The sequence below is a fragment of the Vipera ursinii genome (genome assembly GCF_947247035.1).
Source record: "Vipera ursinii genome assembly, chromosome: 15".
NCBI lineage: Eukaryota > Metazoa > Chordata > Lepidosauria > Squamata > Viperidae > Vipera > Vipera ursinii.
Window position 1 is genome coordinate 5640731 of NC_139528.1, and position 20451 is coordinate 5661181.

The 20451-nt window shown below is 47.1% G+C and overlaps 1 protein-coding gene across 4 annotated transcripts in view; it reads left to right on the plus strand.

Moving 5' to 3' along the window:
• Positions 1 to 20451, plus strand: part of SIPA1 (signal-induced proliferation-associated 1) — a 43362-nt gene that overhangs the window by 12021 nt on the left and 10890 nt on the right. For all 4 annotated transcript variants that reach the window (XM_083374177.1, XM_083374179.1, XM_083374178.1 and 1 more), the window contains exons 3-10: positions 2202 to 2326; positions 4146 to 4334; positions 5620 to 5794; positions 6860 to 6963; positions 8015 to 8172; positions 15455 to 16055; positions 17295 to 17569; positions 19395 to 19622. In XM_083374177.1, the coding sequence (XP_083230303.1) occupies positions 2202 to 2326; positions 4146 to 4334; positions 5620 to 5794; positions 6860 to 6963; positions 8015 to 8172; positions 15455 to 16055; positions 17295 to 17569; positions 19395 to 19622 (1855 nt within the window). The remainder of the gene's footprint in view (positions 1 to 2201; positions 2327 to 4145; positions 4335 to 5619; positions 5795 to 6859; positions 6964 to 8014; positions 8173 to 15454; positions 16056 to 17294; positions 17570 to 19394; positions 19623 to 20451) is intronic.

Here is a 20451-nt window from a genome sequence, read left to right on the forward strand (position 1 = left end):
TGGTTTATTTAACAACCGCGGGAAATGTCGTAAAGTCATCCCAGCGAACAACCGCTTTGCTTAGCGACGGGAAGAGCGATTCCAACAGCGGTCGTAGGTCGAGGACCACCCAGACGTAGAAAAGCCGTATTTGGGGTGCTTGAAGAAATCTCTGGGTTCGACTTTAGTCCAGGAGCTGTTTCCGGATGGAATTCAGCCCTCCGTTAGGTTTAATCTTCCGATGCAGAATCATTTGGGACATCAAAGTGTTCCACTCTTCATTTGATTAGCCATTCATTCCCAGGATGGAGCTCTTTGATGTCTCTATGGCTAAGACGCCTCTGACTGGATCCTTCCCGTGGTTTTAAAATAGAAGCTAAAATAGCCTTTGTTTTTGCCCGGCCTTGTTTCCCTTTCACATGACCGCTTCTCCCAGAAGCTGCCCCGTGGCTGATTCTGCGTCATCTCTGCATCGGAGTTAAATGAACAAGCCTAAAGTGCCTTGAAGTTCATTGAGGTGGCCTTTCTCTCTCTCTCTCTCTCTCTCTCTCTCTCTCTCTCTCTCTCTCTCTCTCTCTCTCTCTCTCTCTCTCTCTCTCTCACACACACACACACACACACACACACACACACACACACCACCCCAAATCGGTGAACTTTGCAAGCAAAAGAAGAGGGTGTAAATCTGGTGAAAGTTGGCGAGGCTTTTCTCGGCCACCTCCTTGGAAATAAAGCACGCCAGTACTACGGAAGGAGACCGGATTCAGTGCGACAAAACTCACCGTGTTTGCAAAAAAGAGGGATTGGGGGGCTCTGTCTTCTGGCAGGGTGGGGCTGAGGCCCCGAGTTGTGACCTTTCCTTGTTTTAGGAATTGGATCGACACCTGCTTTTCCCCTGGAAAAAAAACAAAACATCCAGGTTAACGAGAAACACAATTAACACAAATATTTTAGAGATTAAAAAGATGCTCAAAGGGGACTCCTTGACTCGCAAACATTTATTTAGTGGCTACTCACAGTTACAGAGCCACTGGGAAAAAACAGTGGCTTGTGACCGTTTTTCACACTTACGACCGTTGCAGCATCCCCAGGGCCAGGCGATCAAAATCCGGACGCTTTGGCAATTGACTCATATTTATGACGGTCGCACCGTCCCGTGTGTGTGTGTGTCACGTGATCCCCTTTTGCGACCTTCTGAGGAGTAAGGTCCATGGGGGAAGCCAAATTCACTTTAACAACCGTCTTACTAACTGAGCAGCTGCAGGGATTCTCTTAACAACGGTGGCAAGAAAGGTCGTAAAATGGGTTGGGGACACTTAAAACAACTATCTGGCTTTAGCAGTGGAAATTTGGAGTTCAGCTGTGGCGGTAAGTCAAGGATTATCTGTAATTCAATGGCCTTAGATCCCAAACTCCCATTTTAGCTTAGCCTGGGCTGGTGTGCAAATCCAATATCCACGTACATATCTGCATGCAATACAGATTTGAGTATTCATAATATATTTATAAAACAGTGTCTCTCAACCTTGACTGTACTGTATTTCCCTGAAAATAAGACCAAGTCTTATATTAATTTTTGCTCTAAAAGACACACTAGGACTTATTTCCAGTTAGGTCTTATATACAATACTAAATGCATCCATCTGGCTGACCCTCTTAACTGGGGTTTGTTTTTCAGGTGCAGCATCCTGAAAAAATTCAAGTTACGGCTTATTTTCCGATTGGGTCTTGTTTTCAGGGAAACGCGGGACTTTTAAGACGCAGGAACTTCAACTCCCAGAATTCCCCAGCCATTCCCCATAGTTGGCTGGGGAATTCTGGGAGCTGACGTCCGTTGTGTGTTAAAATGGCCAAGGTTGAGAAAACACGACCCAAGAGAGGTTAAAAAAAAAAAAAGTTTATTGGAAGGCATCATTGTGTTATCTTTCCTTTTAGATATTTTTTTGTGCTGTAAACTGTCTCGACTTCCTGTGGTGCAGGGCGATACTATACTATTACCATTTCCTCATTTCCTTGTTTTAAATTTTTTTTAAAAAATACTGCGTTTCCTCTTTCAAATATTTTTGGCTTAGTCCCCCAGGCCAGTGAAAAAGGAGAACCTTGGCACGAAATACAACGGCATATTCAAGGCTGTGTTTTTGTGTTGTTGTTTTTTTTTTTTGTCGTCTTCCTTTTGTGTTGCCTTAAATAAATAATACGACTCCTTCTGCTCTTTTCCCCAGAACACCAAAATTTCTTCGGGGTGGATGATCAGCTGGGTGCTGTGGCCGTTTCCCTCCGTCGCGAAGAGAAGGAAGGAAGCGCAGGCCCTCAGTACAATTACCGTCTTATCATTCGCACAAGCCAGGTGAGCATGGGTCTCGCATGCGCAAATTGTGCACAGAGACAGCCCTCGCCTTGTTTAGTAACTGTTTGAAGTTACAACAGCAATGGAAAGAATAGCAGTTGCACTTATATACCACTTCACGGTGCTTTACAGCCCTCCCTAAACGGTTTACAGAATCAACATATTTGCCCCAAACAATCTGGGTCCTCATTTTACCGACCTTGGAGGGTCAGCCTTGAGCTGGTCAGGATCGAACTCCTGGCAATAGGCAGAATCAACCTTAAAATACTGCATTCTAACCACTGTGAAGGCAGGCGGGAAGGGAAGGGGAAGGGAGGGAGGGAGGGCAATAGCAATAGCACTTTGACATATATATACCACTTCATGGTGCTTTACAGCCCCCTCTAAGCAGTTTACAGAGTCAGCATATTTGCCCCCAACAATCCGGGTCTTCATTTTGGAAAGACAGAAGGCTGAGTCAACCTTGAGCTGGTCAGGATCGAACTGCTGGCTGTGGGCTGAATTCACCTGCAATTCTGCATTCTGACCACTGACCGAACAATTAATCAGTGGAACGACTTGCCTCCAGAAGTCACAAGTGCTCCAACACAGGAGGTTTTCAAAAAGAGATAAGGCAACCATCTGTCTGAAATGTTATGGGGTCTCCTGCGTGGGCCAGGGGGTTGGACTAGAAGACCTCCAAGGTCCCTTCCAACTCTCGTTATTCTGTTATGAAAAAAGGAAAAGGACTAGGGGTGACAGGATAGCAGCGTCCCCATATTTGAGGGACTGCCACAAGAAAGAGGGAGGGGGTGAACCCTATTCTCCAAAGCACCCGAAGGCAGGACAAGAAGCAACGGATGGAAACTAATCAAGGAGAGAAGCAACCTGGAACTAAAGAATAATTTCCTGACAGAACAATTGACCAGTGGAACAGCTTGCCACCAGAAGTTGTGGATGCTCCATCACTGGAGGCTTTCAAGAAGAGATTGGATAGGCATCTGTCTGAGATGGTATAGAGCAGGGGTGGGCAACCTTGGCTCCTTTATGACTCATGGACTTCAACTCCCAGAATTCCTCAGCCCGCCACGCTGAGGGGAAAGGGAGAGGCTTCCAAGCTGAGCCATGCCGGCTCAGGAATTCTGGGACTTGAAGTCCCACGAGTCATAAAAGAGCTAAGGTTGCCTACCCCTGGTTTAAGAGATGTGGACTTCAACTCCCACAATTCCTGAGCTAGCATAGGGGAACTATGGCTCCTTTATGACTGGTGGACTTCAACTCCCAGAATTCCCCAGCCAGCCACGCTGAGGGGAAAGGGAGAGGTTTCCAAGCTGAGCCATGCTGGCTCAGGAATTCTGGGAGTTGAAGTCCCCAAGTCATGAAGGGGCCATAGTTCCCCCATGCTGGCTGAGGAATTCTGGGAGTTGAAGTCCCCAAGTCATGAGGGGGCCATAGTTCCCTCATGCTGGCTCAGGAATTCTGGGAGTTGAAGTCCACGAGCCATGAAGGGGCCATAGTTCCCCCATGCTGGCTCAGGAATTCTGGGAGTTGAAGTCCACGAGTCATGAAGGGGCCATAGTTCCCCCATGCTGGCTCAGGAATTCTGGGAGTTGAAGTCCACGAGTCATGAAGGGGCCATAGTTCCCCCATGCTGGCTCAGGAATTCTGGGAGTTGAAGTCCAGGAGTCATAAAAGAGCCCAGGTTGCCTCTACCCCTGGTATAGAGTATCCCGCTTGAGCATGGGGCTGGACTAGGAGACCTCCAAGATCCCTTCCAACTTTGTTATTCTCAACATCTTTCCCTCCCCGCTTTTTGACCTCTCGTTCCCTTCCCTCCCAGCTGCGGACCCTGCGTGGATCCATTTTGGAGGATGGTCTGCCTCTCACTGCTCGCCATGGCTCTCCCCGAGGCGTCCCCCCCAAGAAGCTGCTGGATTACCTCATGCCGGAGCTGAACTTGCAGTGTCTCCGTCTCGCTTCCAGCTCCCCAAAAGTGCCCGAGACGTTGCTGAAGTTGGACGAGCAAGGGGTAGGTTGGAAGGCCTAGTACGGGTCATCCTCAAGAGTTAACGGCCACAGTGGAGCCTGGCCGTTACGGTCGTAAGTCGTGACTGTGGTAAATAGGGTAACCGACGTCGCCAACCCAATTTTACAAATTTTTGTGTGTGTGTGTGTGTTGTGTGTGTGTGTGGGGGGTTCGTTAAGGGAAGCAGTGGTTTGCTGTTTTGCTAAAAAAAAACAGTAAATACTGGTTTTTTGGGAGAAACATCCTATAAAATGTGATCGTCTGATTGCCAAACACTGCAAAACGTTCATTTGGTTTAGTGCAGGGGTAGGCAACCTTAAGGGACGCGGTGTGGCTCAGTGGGTTAGGATGCTGAGCTTGTCGATCAGAAGGTTGGCAGTTTGACGGGTCGAATCCCGAGTGCCACGTAACAGAGTGAGCGCCTGTTACTCGTCCCAGCTTCTGCCAACCTAGCAGTTCGAAAGCACGTAAAAATGCAAGTAGAAAAATAGGGACTACTACGGTGGGAAGGTCACAGCGTTCCGTGCGCCTTTGGCGTCTAGTCATGCCGGCCACATGACCACGGAGACGTCCTCGGACAAGCGCTGGCTCTTCGGCTTTGAAACGGAGATGAGCACCGGCCCCTAGAGTCGGGAACGACTAGCATGCATGTGCGGGGGAACCTTTACCTTTACCTTTTAGGCAACCTTGGCAATGGGAATGGCACGGCTTCCGCGAGCCGGCAGTTTGACACCCCTGGGTTAAGACATCATGCTGAAAACCAGGAGTTCTAGTCCTGCCTTAGGCACAAAAACTGGATGGATGAATCACCAAGAGAGTGAGTTTTAGTCTTAAAGCCCTCCAGTGATGGAGCAGCCCACAACCTCTAGTGGCAAGCTGTTCCTCTGGTTAATTGTCCTCACTGTCAGGAAGTTTCTCCTTAGTTCTAGGTTGCTTCTCTCCTTGATGAGTTCCCATTCATTGCTTCTTGTCCATCCTTCAGGTGGCTTGGCAAATAGGTTTCAATCAGAAGAGAGCTGGAAGGGACTTTGGAGGTCATCTAGTCCAACCCCTTGCTCAGGCAGGAAACCCTATACCATTTCAGGCAAATGGCTGTCCAGTCTCTTCTTAAAAACCTCCAGTGTTGGAGCATTCACCACCTCTGGAGGCAAGGAGTTCCACTGGTTAATTGTTCTCACTGTCAGGAAATTTCTCCTTAATTCCAGGTTGCTTCTCTCCTTGATTAGTTTCCATCCGTTGCTTCTGGTCTTCTGTACCAGCTTTTGTTTTGGTTCTTCGATTCTTGCAGCTCAGCTTCCAGCGCAAAGTGGGGATCCTGTATTGCCGCGAAAAGCAAGGCTCGGAGGAGGACATGTACAATAACGAGAAGGGTGGACCCACCTTTGAAGACTTCCTGAACCTTCTGGGCGAACGGGTCCGCTTGCTCGGCTTTGACAAGTACCGTGCACAGCTGGACAACAAGAGTAAGCCTAGGGGGTGATCAGCTTCTGCAAGTGGGTGTAGAGAGGCCCCAATGCACGTTTGCACAAACCCAGGCCCAGTGTTGCGCGCACAATCACATCCCTGGAACAAAGGGATGCTCGGTCAGTACTAAAAATGAATTCCGTGATGTGCTTTGGTAGGGTGTAAAAAGGCGTGTGCAAAAGGCCTTGACAGGTGGGACGAAGGGATAAGAGACGGCGTAGCCTTCAGCTGCACAAGGCACGTTGAAAAGAGCTCAGAAGGGACCCTCCCTAATTTTTCAGGCTGTCAAAAGGGGTGGGGGAGGGGGATAGACGTATGGAAAGAGTCATTGTCTGCAGGTATGTGTAATGGTATGTGGGGAAGACCTTGGGAGACAGAGCAAAGAAACATTGCTCAGGAACAGTCAGATAAGAGACAGCGTAGCCCTCAGCTGTGTAACAGGCAAGGTAAGAGGCTCAGAAGTTTCTCAAGCTGTAAAGAAGGGGTGGGGGAATCTACGTCCATGGAAAGAGTTCAGTGGGTGTGCAAGGATATGGGGGGAAGACCTTGGGAGACAGAGTAAAGAAACATTGCTCAGGAGCGGTCAGATAAGAGACGGCAGAGCCCTCAGCCGTGCAACAGAAGAGAGCCTAGTTTCAGACTTGGCAAGATTCTGTAAAGGTAGCTTTACCTTCAAGTAGAATTAACACAGCAGGTTGCGCTAAGGGGAGGGAGGGGATTTTAGCCAAAACAGCTCCCGCCTCCCCATTTGAAGGAGTCCTGAGCCCAGTTCTGTAGGAGAAGAGCTGGGGAGGGGCGGGGTTAAAGGAGTCATCAGCTTAACATTCTTACGTTGCCACAAAGGATGCAAGTCCAGATCCCCCTGAATTCTGTCGACCCTTACCGCGCGCCAGTTTCGTGCTGACCATTAATTGTCGCTAGATTCTTGTGCGGGAGCTTGAATAAATCTTCTCTGTGCAGTCTAGCGGAGGGCTCTGATTCTTCGTGCCTGTCCAATTCTCCTTAAAGCAGACTGTTTAAAGTGGCCAAAACAATGTTTTCTTTCCCTTGCCCCTCCCTTGCAGACGACTCCACGGGGACCCACTCTCTCTATACCACATATCAGGACTATGAGATTATGTTCCACGTCTCCACCCTGTTGCCCTACACGCCAAACAACCGCCAGCAGGTGAGCCGAGGCTTTTGTGTGTGTGTGTGTGTGTGTGTGTGTGTGTGTGTGTGTGTGTGGTTGCTGAAGAGAAAGCAGGAAAAAATAAGTTCCCCATCCAAGACGCGGAGCGAGGGGGACACGCTTTCTCGGATAGTCTGGGAACGTCTGCTGAAAATGTCGGGCTGTTGTCAGGTAGATCAGGGATTCAAAGGCCAGGTAGTCCTCGACTTACGACCACAATGGAGCCCGACATTTCTGTTGCTAGGCAAGACAGCTGTTGAGTGAGTTTGGCCCCATTTTACGATCTTTCTCGCCGCAGTTGTTACGTGAATGGGTGGCCGTTGTTAAATTAGTAAGACGGTTGTTAAGTGGATCTGGCTTTCCCCATTGACTTTGCTTGTCAGAAGGTGGTCAAAGGGGGTCACTTGACCTGCAGGGCAGTGAAACTGTCATAAATTCATGACAGTTGCCGAGACTTCCAGTTTTGATCACATGACCATGGGGATACACGGACATAAATCACTTTTTTCAGTTCCTTGGAATAGAATAGAGTAGAGTAGAGTAGAATAAGAGTAGAATAAGAGTAGAATAGAATAAGAGTAGAATAGAATAAGAGAATAGAATAGAATAGAATAGAATAGAATAGAATAGAATAGAATAGAATAGAATAGAATAGAATAGAATAGAATAGAATAAGAGAAAGGAATGGAATAAGAGAGAATGGAATGGAATAGGAATAGAATAGAATTAATAGAATAGAATAAGAGTAGAATAGAATAGAATAGAATAGAATAAGTAGAGTAGAACAGAACAGAGTAGAACAGGAATAGAAGTAGTGGAATGGAATAGAGTAGAGTTGAGTAAAATAGAATAACAATAGAATAGAATAGGGTAGATGTATAAAAGCAAGAATACTAAAGCAATCAACATAAATCAAGATACAACAACAAGTGATAGTCATAGGAATCTGAGGAAATATCTAATTGGACAGATGAGGAGGCTGATAAGTATTTCAGCCCCAGTACCGCCGGTGGTTTGACATCCTCTCCCCCTTATTCTTTTCTTTCAGCTGTTGAGAAAGCGACATATTGGCAATGACATTGTCACCATCATCTTCCAAGAGCCGGGAGCCCTCCCCTTCACACCCCGCTTGGTCCGTTCCCAGTTCCAGCATGTTTTCATTGTGGTTAGAGTACACAGTTCCTCCACGGACCATACCACCTACAGGTGAGGGGAGGGGGGTGGTGAAGGCTGACAAATCCATCCTACCTTTTCATAGTACTTCTGATTATTACAGCCCTGGAGTGTTTTTTTCCCCTTGATTGCCCTGACATCAAAGAGTTTTAATTATGGTGTGGTCACCAAGAGGTCCCCTGCAAACCGAGATTTTTCTGACAAACCGCCATCGTGCTGAAACCAGCGAGTTAGTTTCAGAGTTTAGAACTCCTCATTTACCTTCCGGTAAAGCTGACCTCATCTTGGCTTAGCAATTTGTTTGCAGACGCGTTTGAAGTGTGAATAACATCAACGCGATTTCCGGGGGGGGGGGAATAAACTTAGCCAGACTGCCTTCACTTTGTAGTGTCGAAATTTGCTTTCACATCCTGCTTTTAAAAAAAATTTCTGGGCTTAATTAGCAGGGTAAACACAGGAACTAGAATACATCACACATTTGACCTCTCCATAACTTATTTAGACTAGAATACAGCTGGAAGGGACCTTGGAGGTCTTCTAGTCCAGCCCCTACCATCTCAGACATGTGAGTGTCTTGCCTCTTCTTCAAAACCTCCAGTGATGGAGCGTCCACGATTTCTGGTGGCAGGCTGTTCCACTGGTTAATTGTCCTCAATGTCAGGAAGTTTCTCCTTAATTCCAGGTTGCTTCTCTCTACGGTCAGTTTCCAACCATTGTTTCTTGTCTTGCCTTCTGCTGCTTTGGAGAATAATTTGACCCCCTCCTCTTTGTGGCAGCCCCTCAAATACTGGAAGACTGTATCCTGTCTCCCCTATTTCTTCTTTTATTTACACTAGCCAAACCCAAGTCCCGTAGCCGTTCTTCGTACGTTTTAGTCTCCAGGCCTTGGATCACCTTAAGTTGCTCTTCTCTGCACTTTTTACAAGCTCTCAACCTCTTTTTTGTAGTATGCTCACCAAAATTGGTTGCAGTAGAACTCTTGTACACTTCTCCGACCTGTGCCTTGTGCATTGCCCGATACCCTTTTATACCCTTACCATTGTGCCCCTGACCCACATACTCACAACTCCAGGAAGCCAGCTGTTGTATTGATTAATTGTTCTCCCTGTCATGAAATTCCTCCTTAATTCCAGGTTGCTTCTCTCCTTGATTAGTTTCCATCCATTGTTTCTTGTCCTGCCCTCTGGTGCTTTGGAAAATAAATTTATTTATTTTTATTTTATTTTTATTTTAATCCCATTTATATCCCGCCCTTCTCCGAAGACTCAGGGCGGCTTATAATTTAAGCACAAATCAAATGTGCTTAGCAATAGCCTTCATTCTATGTATATGCCTGCTTATTAGAGCTTTCGCCCCCCCCCAAGCGGTATTATTACAAAGTCAGCTTAATTGCCCCCAACAATCTGGGTCCTCATTTTACCTACCTCCGAAGGATGGAAGGCTGAGTCAACCTTGACCCCCTCCTCTTCTTTATGGCAGCCCCTCAAATACTGGAAGACTGCTACCATGTCCACCCCTTAGTCCTTTTCATTAAACTAGACATACCCAATTCTTGCAACCGTTCTTCGTATGTTTTAGCCTCCAGCCCCCTAATCATCTTTTTTGCCCTTCTCTGCATCCTTTCTGGAGTCTCAACACCATTTTTGTATTATGATGACCAAAACTGGACATAGTATTCCAAGTGTGCACTCAGCCAGTGCAGTATAAAGGAGTGCTGTCAGATCTTGCGAATTTGATATTACCCTTCCGTTGATGAAACCTAGGATCGGATTGGCTTTTTTGGCAGCTGCAGCACACGGATGGCTCATTCTTAAAGTGGTGGTCCGTTAGGACACCATCTTATACCAAAAAAAAAAAATCAAGGTGGAATTATCTTGAGTTTTGATTTCTCACACTTTTCTCTTCCCTAGGTCTGAAGAATGTTTATTATATTTCGTTCGCCTTTATTTTTATTTTTATTCTTCCTTTCCCCTCCCCCCAAACACTAAAGAAGTCACTTTTTCCTTTAAACACAATTCTGAAATGGACTAAATGAGATTGTGGCTTTGTCTTCATGTGACTTATTAACAGCTTCCTCTGTTCATACTAATCTCTCAATCATCCTAACAATGCTTCAGTTCAGTATTTTTCCTGTTGCTATTTATTTATTTTTCACTGTGATGGGAAATGCAACCCATTTTTTTTTTTAAAAAAGAGGCCATTTCATTCAATTAATTAATGACAGAAAGATTAGGTGTCTGGGACGAGGCAGCGAAGTCAGCAGCCTTTTCTTAAATGTGTCATTGAGGCACCTCTGCAGATGTGTGATCTTGATGCAACCCCTTACAATCCCACAATAAAGATTATGAAATTAGCAGAATAACAGAGTTGGAAGGGACCTTGCAGGTCATCTAGTCCAACCCCCTGCTCAGGCAAGAAACCCTATATTACTTCAAGACAAATGGTTGTCCAGTCTCTTCTTAAAAACTTCCAGGGATGAAGCACCCACAACTTCTGGTGGCAAGCCGTTCCACTGTTCTGGTCAATTGTTCTCACGGTCTGGAAATGTTGCTTCTCTCCGTGATTCGTTTCCATCCGTTGCTTCTTGTCCTGCCCTCGGGGGCTGTGGAGGATAGTGGGACCCCCTTCCTCTTCTTTGCGGCAGCCCCCTCAAATATCAGAGCTCTGCTATCACGTCACCCCTGGTCCTTCTTTTCGTTAAACTAGACTACACTAGCTTTAGTTTTCTTTTACGCTTTCGATAACAAAAAAAAACACCACACATTTCTCGCAGAGATTCACACCTTTGCATGTGATGTGTCGGAAAATTTTGCACGCACGAGTTGGTCTCTCGCTTAAAATGTGCTGTGTGGTTTTTACCATGATTCATAAGTTGTTTGCACCCTGACTTCTGCGCTTATGGGAAATGACTGTGCCTTTATTTTTGTCAAAAGGTGGTTTTTTTAAAAAAAAAAACAGCAGCCAAAAAACCCAACAGACTTGGGTCTGAAGTGCGCAGTTGATAAGAGAGCCGCGGGTTCAAAACCCCTCCAGATTTAAGGTTTCGATTTGCAATCATGCGTCCTCGTTTGCCTTGCAATGATTGCCGTTATTTGATTAGCCTAAAAATCCTGTTTGATAAATAAATTAGGGTTTACAAGTAGCCCTCGACTTAAAACAACCACAGTGGTGATCCATTGCTGAGCAAGATGGCTGTGAAGTAAGTTGCAACCTGTTTTACAGCCTTATTGTCACATTTGTTCAGTCAATCACTGCGGCTATTTGTGAATCGTCTTGAAGCGAAATTGGGTTCCTCCGCTGACTGCTTCCCCCAGGTGGGAAGGACGCAAATGGGGATCACGTGGCCCTGGGGCTCTGCAATGGTCATAAATACATGCCCGTTGCCACGTTTGGGTCATGTGACCATGAAATAACATAAATAAAAGAGAACCAGTTTGATCTAGTGCAGGGGTCTGCAAACTTGGTCAGTTTAAGACTTGTGGACTTCAACTCCCAGAATTCCTCAGCCAGTCTGCAAACTTGGTCAGTTTAAGACTTGTAGACTTCAACTCCCAGAACTCCTCGCCGGAGAATTCTGGGAGTTGAAGTGCACAAGTTTTAAATTGGCCGAGTTTGGAGACCCCTGGTCTAGTGGTTGAGACACCAAACTAAAAAGCAAGAGGTTGTGGGTTCAAGTCCTGCTTTTGCCATGAAATCAAGCTGGGCGGCTTTGGGCCAGTCTTTCTTTCTCAGCCGAGCCCACCCCACAGAGTTGTTGTTCTGGGGGAAATTAGGAGGAAGAAGGTGTCTGGGAACTATTCCCTGCTTTGAGTGATTTATAGAAACAGTAAAGGCGGGATATAAACAATCAAATGGAAAATTAGAATTCTATGAAAAATGAATCAGGTTCTGCGAGCGATGAAGGGCGGGGCGGGGAACTGTTTTACACGTCGCCTATTTCCTATCGGTATAATTTTGCATCTTGTCTGTGGTTATTTTATTTTATTTTTTAATAGTTTCAGTGGCCTGAGAAAGTTCCGGTTTCCTCTGATCTTTTTTGCTTCCATTACGCACAGAAAGGATAAGATTTGGGGGTTTTGAGACTTCAGTCTGCACGAACTTCGCAGCGGGAAAAAAATAAATGATTCAAACCAAATCAGGCCACAACTGAAAGGTCTGAAGTGCCCCGTTCTGGGTCACCCAAAAGCTCGTGGTGCTTTTTAACATGGCCAGCCATTTATGAAAAGTGCGTTTATGTCCTAAATACGTTGAATTTTGCTGTATTTCCTTCAGTGAGAAAAGCTGTGTTTTGGAAAATTACGCGCATTTTCCCTCTGTGGTCATTTTGTGCATGAAAGGAGCTCTTTGTATAGATCATACCAGAAGGGAATTTCTCGAGAGCTTTTTTTTTCTTCTTCTTCTTCAAAAATGTGTCTGTTCTTAAGAATGCTTTCTTAATGTGGACTAGAAATCCTTTCATGCATGTACACAGCTGGAGAAGCGTCCTTGATTCTCTTAGAAAATTAATGTTTCTCAAAAGGCGAACTGATCGACGGTACTCGCTTTTTGTGTTATTTCCTTAGGTCTTATTTAAACAAAGAACTGCCTTACCTCCATCCCGGGAGGTTTTTGCAGAAGAGCTTGGACAACCATTTAACAGAATTACAGAGTTGGAAGGGACCTTGGAGGTCCTCTAGTCCAACCCCTTGCTCAAGCAGGACAACCGGTACCATTTCAGACCAATGGATGTTCAGTCTCTTCTTGTTGTGATTCAGGGTCAGCCTGTGGGTTCGGCAGTTGGGTCGGACGATTCAGAGGAGGAGGAGGGGGGTGTTGGAGAGCCTGCAGAGGATAGCCCTGAGGCTTTGCAGAGCCCTCAGCCAGGCCCCTCCCACCTGGTCACGACGTAGACCCAGCTGTGTGAGCCTGACAGCGTGGATGAAGATGACCCACAGCTGGCCCTGTTCAAGGACGCCCGACGCAGGAGGCAGTCAATCAGGAGTAAACAGAGGAAGGCAATGGGGCACCTCGGAAGGAGGCAGAGAGAAGCCACGCCCTGAACTATTTAAAAGGGGAATGCGTGGGAGGGCTGGTTTGCCGAAGGCAACCGTTTGAATAGCTCCTGTTTCATGGTTCGTGTTTGGTTTTGCTCTGTTTTATGTCAATAAATTTGGCAGGCTTGGTTCCAGCCTCTTGCCTTTTTGTAAAGGGGTTGTCCCTGCCTTTTCTGCAGGGCCAGTAGTAGGCTGGTACAGAACACTTCTTAAAAACCTCCAGTGATGGAGCATGCACAACTTCCGAAGGCAAGACGTTCCACTGGTTAATTGTTCTCACTGTTAGGAAATCTCTCCGTAGTTTAGGAAGTTTCTCCTTACTTTGTCCAGGATGGTATAATCACTCCTGCCTTGGGCAAGGGGTTGGACTAAAAGATCTCAGGTCCCTTCTGCAGCTGCCAAAAAAGCCAATGCAATCCTAGGCTACCTTAACAGAGGGACAGAATCAAGATCACGTGAAGCTTTAATACCACTTTACCAGGCCTTGGTAAGGCCACACTTGGAATGCTGCGTCCGGTTTTGGTCGCCACGATGTAAAAAAGATGTTGAGGCACTGGAAAGAGTGCAGAGAAGAGCAGCAAAGATGACTAGGGTTCTGGAGGGTAAAACATACAAAGAACGGTTGCTGGAACTGGATATGTCTAGTCTAGTGAAAAGAAGGACCAGGAATATGATGGTAATATTCCAGTTTTTCAGGGGTTGCCACAAAGAAGAGGGAGGGGGTCAACCTATTCTCCAAAGCACCTGAAGGCAGGACAAGAAGCAATGGATGGAGGGTATTCAAGGAGAGAAGCAACCTGGAATTAAGGAGAGGACAGTGAGTACAAAAAACCAGTGGAACAGCTTGCCACCAGAAGTTGTGGGTGCTTCATCACTCAAGGATTTTAAGTTGAGACTGGACAGCCACTTGTCTGAAATGGTGTAGGGTCTCCTGCTTGAGCAGGCAGTTGGACTGGAAGACCTCCAGGGTCCCGTCCAATCTATTATTCTACATTCTAAGGGTCCAGCCAGCCAATCAAAATCAAACCAAAGCCAATCAGATTTTTTTTAAAAAAGCCTCTCATTTGTCTTTTGCAGTCTCTGTTCCTGCAGACCACTAGGAGGCACTGCAGGAACAGCCATGAAATTCCACCAGGCAGTTCTCTTTGTTATTGCTTTTCGTCTCTTTACGTTTGTACCTGTTCTCTATTCTATTCTATTCTATTCCATTCCATATATCCTATCCTATCCTATCCTATTCTTATTTCTTATTCTATTCTGTTCTGTTCTGTTCTGTTCTGTTCTATTCTATCCGTAATTCCATTCCATTCCATTCCATTCTATTCTATCCCGTAATTCAATTCAATTCAATTCTATTGTATTCTATTCTATTCTATTCTATCCGTAATTCTATTCCATTCCATTCCATTCCATTCCATTCCATTCTATTCTATTCCATTCCATTCTATTCTATTCTATCCCGTAATTCTATTCTATTCTATTCTGTTCTGTTCTGTTCTGTTCTGTTCTGTTCTATTCTATCCGTAATTCCATTCCATTCCATTCCATTCTATTCTATCCCGTAATTCAATTCAATTCAATTCTATTGTATTCTATTCTATTCTATCTGTAATTCTATTCTATTCCATTCCATTCCATTCCATTCTATTCTATCCCGTAATTCAATTCAATTCTATTCTATTCTATTCTATTCTATTCTATTCTATTCTATTCTATTCTATTCTATTCTATTCTATTCTATTCTATTCTATTCTATTCTATTCTCCCGTAATTCTATTCTATTCCATTCCATTCTGTATTCTATTCTATTCTATTCTGCATTCTATTCTATTATTATTGTTGTTGTTGTTCTGTTCTAATCTACTGTATTCTATTCTGTACTTTATTCTATTCTGTTCTGTTCTGTTCTACTGTATTATTATTATTGTATTCTACTCTACTCTACTCTACTCTAAATTTACCCCAGGCAATGTCTGCCTCAATGTTTCCATCTGTACAATAGGCACTAATACTCCAGAGGTCATAACTTAATGCAGGGGTCTTCAAACCTGGCCCTTTCATGACTTGTGGACTTTAACTCCCAGAATTCCTCAGCCAGGCGTGTGCTGAGGAATTCTGGGAGTTGAAGTCCACAAGTCCTGAAAGGGCCAGGTTTGAAGACCTCTGACTTAATCTGTGTGGTTTTCATCATTGTGAGCTGGAACTCAAACGGGTATCAATGCGGTGGTGTGACAATCCCCCGGAGAGGCCGTAAGCAGACCATCTTCCTTCTCTCCGTCCAGCGTGGCTGTCAGCTGCACCGAGGACATCCCGCACTTCGGCCCTTCCATTCCCGCCGAGAACTGTTTCGTGAAGGGCCCGGCTTTCCGGGACCTCCTCCTCGCCAAGGTGATCAACGCGGAAAACGCTGCCGAGCGCTCGGGCAAGTTCCACGCCATGGCCACCCGGACGCGCCAGGAGTACCTCCGCGACCTGGCGCTCAACCACGTCACCACCAGCACCTTGGAGTCTTCCACCTCCCGCCGACCGCTGATCACTTTGCCGGCGGCCAAGAAGCGGGAAAAGTCCAAAGTTCCCAAGGGGGCCGAGGCCCACAGCGCGGGGGCTTTGGTGTGGGGCGTCTGGGCCCGGGACGGGAGCAAAGAACCCAACAGCAAGCTGTCGGAGCTCCGATGCCTGCTGGGCATCTCGTCGGAGTTTCTAGTCCTCATTGATGCCCGCAAGAAGAGAGTGGTTTTTAACTGCTCGTGCCGGGACATCCTGGCCTGGACTTTTCTGGAGAGTTGCACCTTGGACCTTTATTATGAGACGGGGGATTATATTTGCATGCGTGTGGACGAGGGCCAAGCGTCCGACATTCGGGATATCGTCCATCGGCTTCAAGTAGGATTTTTGGCTCCTTGGCTTCTTTTCCCGGGAATTCTTATTGCGAGTGCAAAATGTTGCTGCTTCAGGGATTTCAGACCTGGGTGGGCTTACTCTTCTTCCTGTTGGGTGGGCGTTGCACTCTCCACATGTTCAGAGGCGAACTGGTGTGTACAGGCAGTCCTCGACTTACAACAGTTCCTTTATTGACCATTTGGCACTGAAAAAAGAGACTTAAGGCCGGCTTTCACTCTTACGATCGTCCCCGTGGCCATATGATCAAAATTGAGACCCTTGGCCACTGTCTCGTATTTACGACGGTCGCAGTGGGACGAGTAACGGGCGCTCACTCTGTTACGCGGTACTTGGGATTTGACCCGCCAAACTGCCAACCTTCTGATCAACAAGCTCAGCATCCTAACCCACTGAGTTTGGCGGGTCGAATCCCGAGTGCCGCGTAGCAGAGTGAGCGCCTGTTACGCGTCCCAGCTTCTGACAACCTAGCAGTTCGAAAGCACGTAAAAATGCAAGTAGAAAAATAGGGACCACTCCGGTGGGAAGGTAACAGCGTTCCCTGCGCCTTTGGCATCTAGTCATGCCGGCCACATGACCACGGATACGTCCTTGGACAAGCACTGGCTCTTCGGCTTTGAAACGGAGATGAGCACCGGCCCCTAGAGTCGGAAACGACTAGCACGCATGTACGGGGGAACCTTTACCTTAAAGGACCCATACAAATGTTTAAAATGCAAAGATTTACATGTTCCCGCTTTTGTTGCTTTTAATCAAGTCAGTGTACATATTTCCCTCACCACAACAACTGTGAAGAGTTGAGCTACCTCAGAGATGAATGGTGTAAAGCAATAGTTTCTCAATCTTGGCAACTTTATGTTTTATGGACTTCAACTCCTAGAATTCCCTAGCCAGCCTTGCTGCCTTGGGAATTCTGGGAGTTGAAGTTCACCCAAGATAAAGTTTTGCAATATGTGGGTTTCAACTCTCTTGCTGGCTGGGGATTTCTGGGAGTTGAAGTCCACGCATTTGCTGGGATTGGGAAACACTGGCCTAAAGTCACCTCAGGGCTTCTTAGCCTAAGGGAGGACTAGAACTCAGAGCCTCCCACTTCTTAGTCCAACTCACTCACTGCTATGCCCAAAACCACAGAGCTATTTGCTAAAAAGTTTTTTTGTGCCATCCCTGAAAGTCACTCATCTTTCTTCCCCCTCCCCTCCCCCCCCGGGTGCTTTCTTCTGGCAGTTGGTGACCCGCGGGTGCGAGACCCGGGAACTGACCCTCTTACGGAATGGCGTCGGCCAGCTGGGTTTCCAAATGGACCACGAAGGGTTTGTAACCGAAGTGGAACGCTTCACCTTTGCGGAAAAAGCCGGGCTCCAGCCAGGGGCCCGCCTGGTGCGTGTGTGCGAGAGGGCCTTGCCCGGCCTGACGCCCCCCCAGACCGCCGAACTCCTGCGCACAGCGAAAAAAGTCACCATCACGGTCGTTCCTCCGGACGAGAATGGAAGACCCAGAAGGTAAGCAGATCCGTCTCAATCGTTATGCCCGGGGCGCTCCTGGGCACTTCTCCTGCGTTCACCCTGCTCCGGTGTTCCTTAATTGGGCATCTTCCAATTCTGTGGGACGACAATCCTGACAGTCAAGACTACAAAACTTGCCGTCCTGCCCAACTTGCCTCTGGGTGTTACATTTTATGACTCCCCCCCCCCCCCCCAAGCTGGAGAAGTTTATAATCTTTGCCGAATGACAGGGATCTGTTTTCGCAAGGAGGTTTGGGAGCCTCCCACACTGATATGTATCAAATGGGATCAGGTTTTCCACTGGCTTTACCTTGGCTTACCTCGATCAGGGTGGATTTCCCCCCCCCCCCCCCAAAAAAAAACCACTTCTAGACTTTTATCTTGGGTATTGTCGCTCTGAGCATCATAATTCTGGCACTCCGAGCTTGGTTGTTTCCGTCTAGACCAGGGGTAGGCAACCTCGGCTCTTTTATGACTCATGGACTTCAACTCCCAGAATTCCTGAGCCAGCATAGCTGGCTCAGGAATTCTGGGAGTTGAAGTCCATGAGTCATAAAAGAGCCGAGGTTGCCTACCCCTGGTCTAGACATTTCATTACCAAACTAAGTGACATCATCAGTGCACTGATGGGCCCTTTGGGTAATGAAATGTCTGTAAGAAAACCACCAAGCTCAGAGAGGACCACTGGCCACACAGTCCTCCTCCTCCTCCTCCTCCACCTCACTCCCTTCTAGCACTGATGATGTTACCTAGTTGGGTCAGGAAACGTCTGCAGGAAAACCACCCAGCTCAGAGAGCACCAAGGACCCCACAGTCCTCCTCCTCCTCCTCTCCCCTACACACCCCACTCCCTTCTAGCACTGATGATGCTAGCTAGATGGGTCATGAAACGTCCGCAAGAAAACCACCAAGCTCAGAGAGCACCAAGGACCCCACAGTCGTTCTCCTCCTCCTCCTCCTCCTCTCAACTCCATTCCTTCCTAACACTGATGGTGTTGCCTAGTTGGGTCATGAAATGTCTCCAAGAAAACAACCAAGCTCAGAGAGCACCAAGGACCCCACAGTCGTCGTCATCCTCTTCTTCCTCCTCTCCTCCTCCTCCTCCTCCTCCTCCCTCCATTCCCTTCTAGCACTGATGATGTTACCTAGTTGGGTCAGGAAACGTCTGCAGGAAAACCACCAGGCTCAGAGTGCACCAAGGGCCTCACAGTCGTCGTCCTGCTCCTCCTCCTCCTCTTCTTCCTCCTCCTCCTCCTCCTCCTCTTCCTCCTCCTCTTCCTCCTTCTCCTCTTCTTCCTCCTCCTCCTCCTCCTCCTCTCCACAAACCCCACTACATACTTGGACCCTGAAACATCTGTACGAAAACAACCAGGCTCAAAATTCATCAAGGAGACCGGGACACTGCGACTGTCACATATATGAACCACAGTTGCCCATCATCTGAATTTTTGGTCACGTGATCCTGGGGGGGGGGATACTGCAAGGGTCGTGGTGGTGAAACACGGTCCCAAGTCCCTTTTTTCAAGTCCCGTTGTAACTCCGAATGCTCACTAAGTGAACTCTTGTAAGCCGAGGACTTACCCGTCGGGTGGGGCTCCCTTGTGGGCGAGCGGGGGGAGAGGGGTTTACCCCAAAGGCTAAACCTTTCAGCACACGGAAGGTGGGATCCCGGCGCCGGAAGGGACCTCAGAGGTCCTCTAGTCCAACCCCTTATAGCGGGTCCGACGGTGGGTGGTCCTGGGCTCTTTTGGAAAAGCTCCAGACATTTTCCAAGTGTTCTCCCCCTGCCTGACCCTCCCTCCTTTTGCCTCTCTTCGGACAGGAGCTTCTCCGAGCTCTATCAGAAGTCGCTGCAGGAGAAGCGGAGGAGCGAGCCCCCGCTGGGAGAGACGGAGCTCAGCCGGCCAGCCAGCGAGGGGGTCTTCAGCCCGGCCCCCTTTCAACTCCTGCATTCCTTGTCCCTGCAGGACGGGGCGCCTCACCACCTGGCCGAAGAGAGGACCGAGTTCCTGCAGAGCTACAGCGACCAAACCCCGGATGCTTCCCACCCGTAAGGAAGCCCAAAACCTGACTCACGAATGGAATGGAACGGAGCTGGAAGGGACCCTGGAGGTCTTCTAGTCCAGCCCCCCTGCTGAATGAAGGAGGGAACCGTGTGCTCTTTCAGAGAAATGGCTGTCCAGTCTCTGTTAAAAACTAGAAGGCCTCCCAAGGTCCTTGCCAACTCTGTTATTCTATTCCTATTCCTATTCCTATTCCATTCCATTCCTATTCTATATTCTGTCCTGTCCTGTCCTGTCCTGTCCTGTGTTATTCTAGTCTAGTCTAGTCCAGGGGTCAGCAACCTGAAACAGTGAAAGAGCCACTCGGAACCGGTTCCCTCACAAAAGGATAAACTGGGAGCCGCAAAAAATGTGTGCGCATGCACGTACATGTGCAGAACAGGGTTTGACTGAAGAGTGGACCCAAGGCGAGATAGGCACCTACCCTGCATATTTGAATTGATTGGTTGAACTTTTTTAGTCCCAATTTTTTTTTTTTTGGACTGCACATGGCAGAGGACTGGGAGCAGCAGGAGACGGCTAAAAGAGCCGCATGCGGCAGACCTGTGGTCTAGTCCATTCCATTCCATTCTATTCTAATTTATTTTCCATCTATTCTATTTTTATTCTATCCTATTCTATTCCTATTATTATTCTATTCCTATTATTATTCTATTCTATTCTGTTCTGTTCTATTCTATTCTAATTTATTTTCCATCTATTCTATTCTATTCTATTCCTATTATTCTATTCTATTCTATTCTATTCCTATTATTATTCTGTTCTATTCTAATTTATTTTCATTCTATTCCTATTATTATTCTATTCTATTCTATT